Below are 1,736 nucleotides of genomic sequence, written 5' to 3'. Positions count from 1 at the left end.
AATTTAAATTTAAAATCAGTTACACTCCAATATTTTAATGGTTCTGTCTTTTTTCTTTTTAATTTTTGTAATACTAAATATTTAACAATCCTATATTTAAGACCAGAAATAAATTATAGTACAGAAAATACCTTTTCCACTGCTTCATTGATACTGACCAATCAGATACGGTATGCTAGTAACTTTTACTAAAAAGATCTCACTTCCCGATCTATCTAATACGCAAGTTTATGGCTGTACATAAGATTATTTTCTAACTTACTTAAACTCAAGATAGGTTATATTGTGGTGTTTTATGTTTGAAAGTGTAACGAGAAGGATAAGAAGAAATGTCCAGAAAAAAGCACAACGTTTCGTATATTAAACCAAACGAACCGAAATTTTTACGCGAATTAAAAGAACAAGTTGGTTATAAAGAAGGGCCAACAGTTGACACAAAGGTACAGTTTAATATTTTGCATTAAAATTTAAGTGGTAATAATTATCTAATCGTTATGTTATGTATGGTAGCATAATTTCATTTAAAAAATAATTTTCTTTGACTAAAAATATTCAGAATATATGTAATTAAAACTACAAAACTCTAATTATAGCAATAGGTATAATTATTCTAATATTTATCATTTTTTTTTAATTATAATGAAATCATTATTATAATTAGTGCTTGTTTATAACTAGCATAAACAGCCATTTAAATGACTTCTTAAAACAGAGAGAAGTATTACCTCAAGATTCAGACGATGATAAAGAAGAACGTGAAGAAGAGAAGCCTATTGTGGTTGTATTAAATTCTGGTGATTTAACTGCAGAAGAAGCAGAAGCATTTCAAAAACAAAAGGAAGAAGGTAGATATAAATTTTATTTAAATAAGAATATTTATAATTTGAGAACTAATAAGCTATAAGTCTGTTGAGAAACAAGTTATGTGTGAATCCTAAATTATAGAAGAAGCCAATGCTCCAGCAGATTTATCTAAACGAATTATATTTAGAAAAAATAAAGTAGTGGAAGGAGAATCAGATACTGTGGATAAGCCAGTGAAAAAGAAGATAAAAAAAACAAAACAAGAAAAGGCTATATTATCTTTCAATGATAATGATGATGACTACCTTTAGTATTATTTACAAATATGTATTTAAATATTTTTTAAATGTACAAAAATGAATTTTATAAAGTATATAAATTGTTATATAATAATTATTGTGATCAAATATTTACATGTTTGTATTAGGGTAGTGTGTTGTACAAAATAGAATTTAATATAAGAATTTTGTATATCCAGTTATTCGCGTGTATATATTTGAATGTAAATATTATTCATATATGTATATAGACCTTGAACTGTATTTCTCAGTAGCAACATAAGAAATGTACATGCAATGAATTTTAGAAATGTTGAAATCTAATAAATTTAATCTTACTCTAAGATAAACGTAACTACGATTAATCGTATGCCTGCATGAAACAAATTATTGTAAATTCAATATCGTAATAAATAAAACAGAAAATTACAGGAAATATAAGGAAAAGTTCTATTGTTTCACGTAGTATATACATATGAAAAAAACATGTACTATACAATAAACTCGACACGAACAAAATTTATACAAATTTAAAATAAATTTGTAACAATCTTACGTGAATTACTTAGGGGTGTGTGTACTAAATGATTCCATAGAATAGGGCGGAGACTTATTAGTCAACCCCATTGTTATATATTGTTGCAATTGCAGATT

The 1,736-nt window shown here is 25.8% G+C and overlaps 1 protein-coding gene across 1 annotated transcript; it reads left to right on the top strand.

Annotated features, from left to right (window-relative positions):
• Nucleotides 1-200: 200 nt before the first annotated feature.
• Nucleotides 201-1,425, top strand: LOC143342986 (uncharacterized protein KIAA1143). Its single transcript, XM_076767387.1, has 3 exons — nt 201-440; nt 713-845; nt 946-1,425. The coding sequence occupies exons 1-3, from the start codon at nt 330-332 to the stop codon at nt 1,113-1,115; spliced, it is 414 nt and encodes a 137-aa protein (XP_076623502.1). The 5' UTR covers nt 201-329; the 3' UTR covers nt 1,116-1,425.
• The last annotated feature ends 311 nt before the right edge of the window (nt 1,426-1,736 follow it).

This window comes from Colletes latitarsis, chromosome 6 (genome assembly GCF_051014445.1).
Source record: "Colletes latitarsis isolate SP2378_abdomen chromosome 6, iyColLati1, whole genome shotgun sequence".
NCBI classification, from domain to species: domain Eukaryota; kingdom Metazoa; phylum Arthropoda; class Insecta; order Hymenoptera; family Colletidae; genus Colletes; species Colletes latitarsis.
Note: the sequence above shows the minus strand (reverse complement) of the source record. Positions and strands in the feature narration are given on the sequence as shown.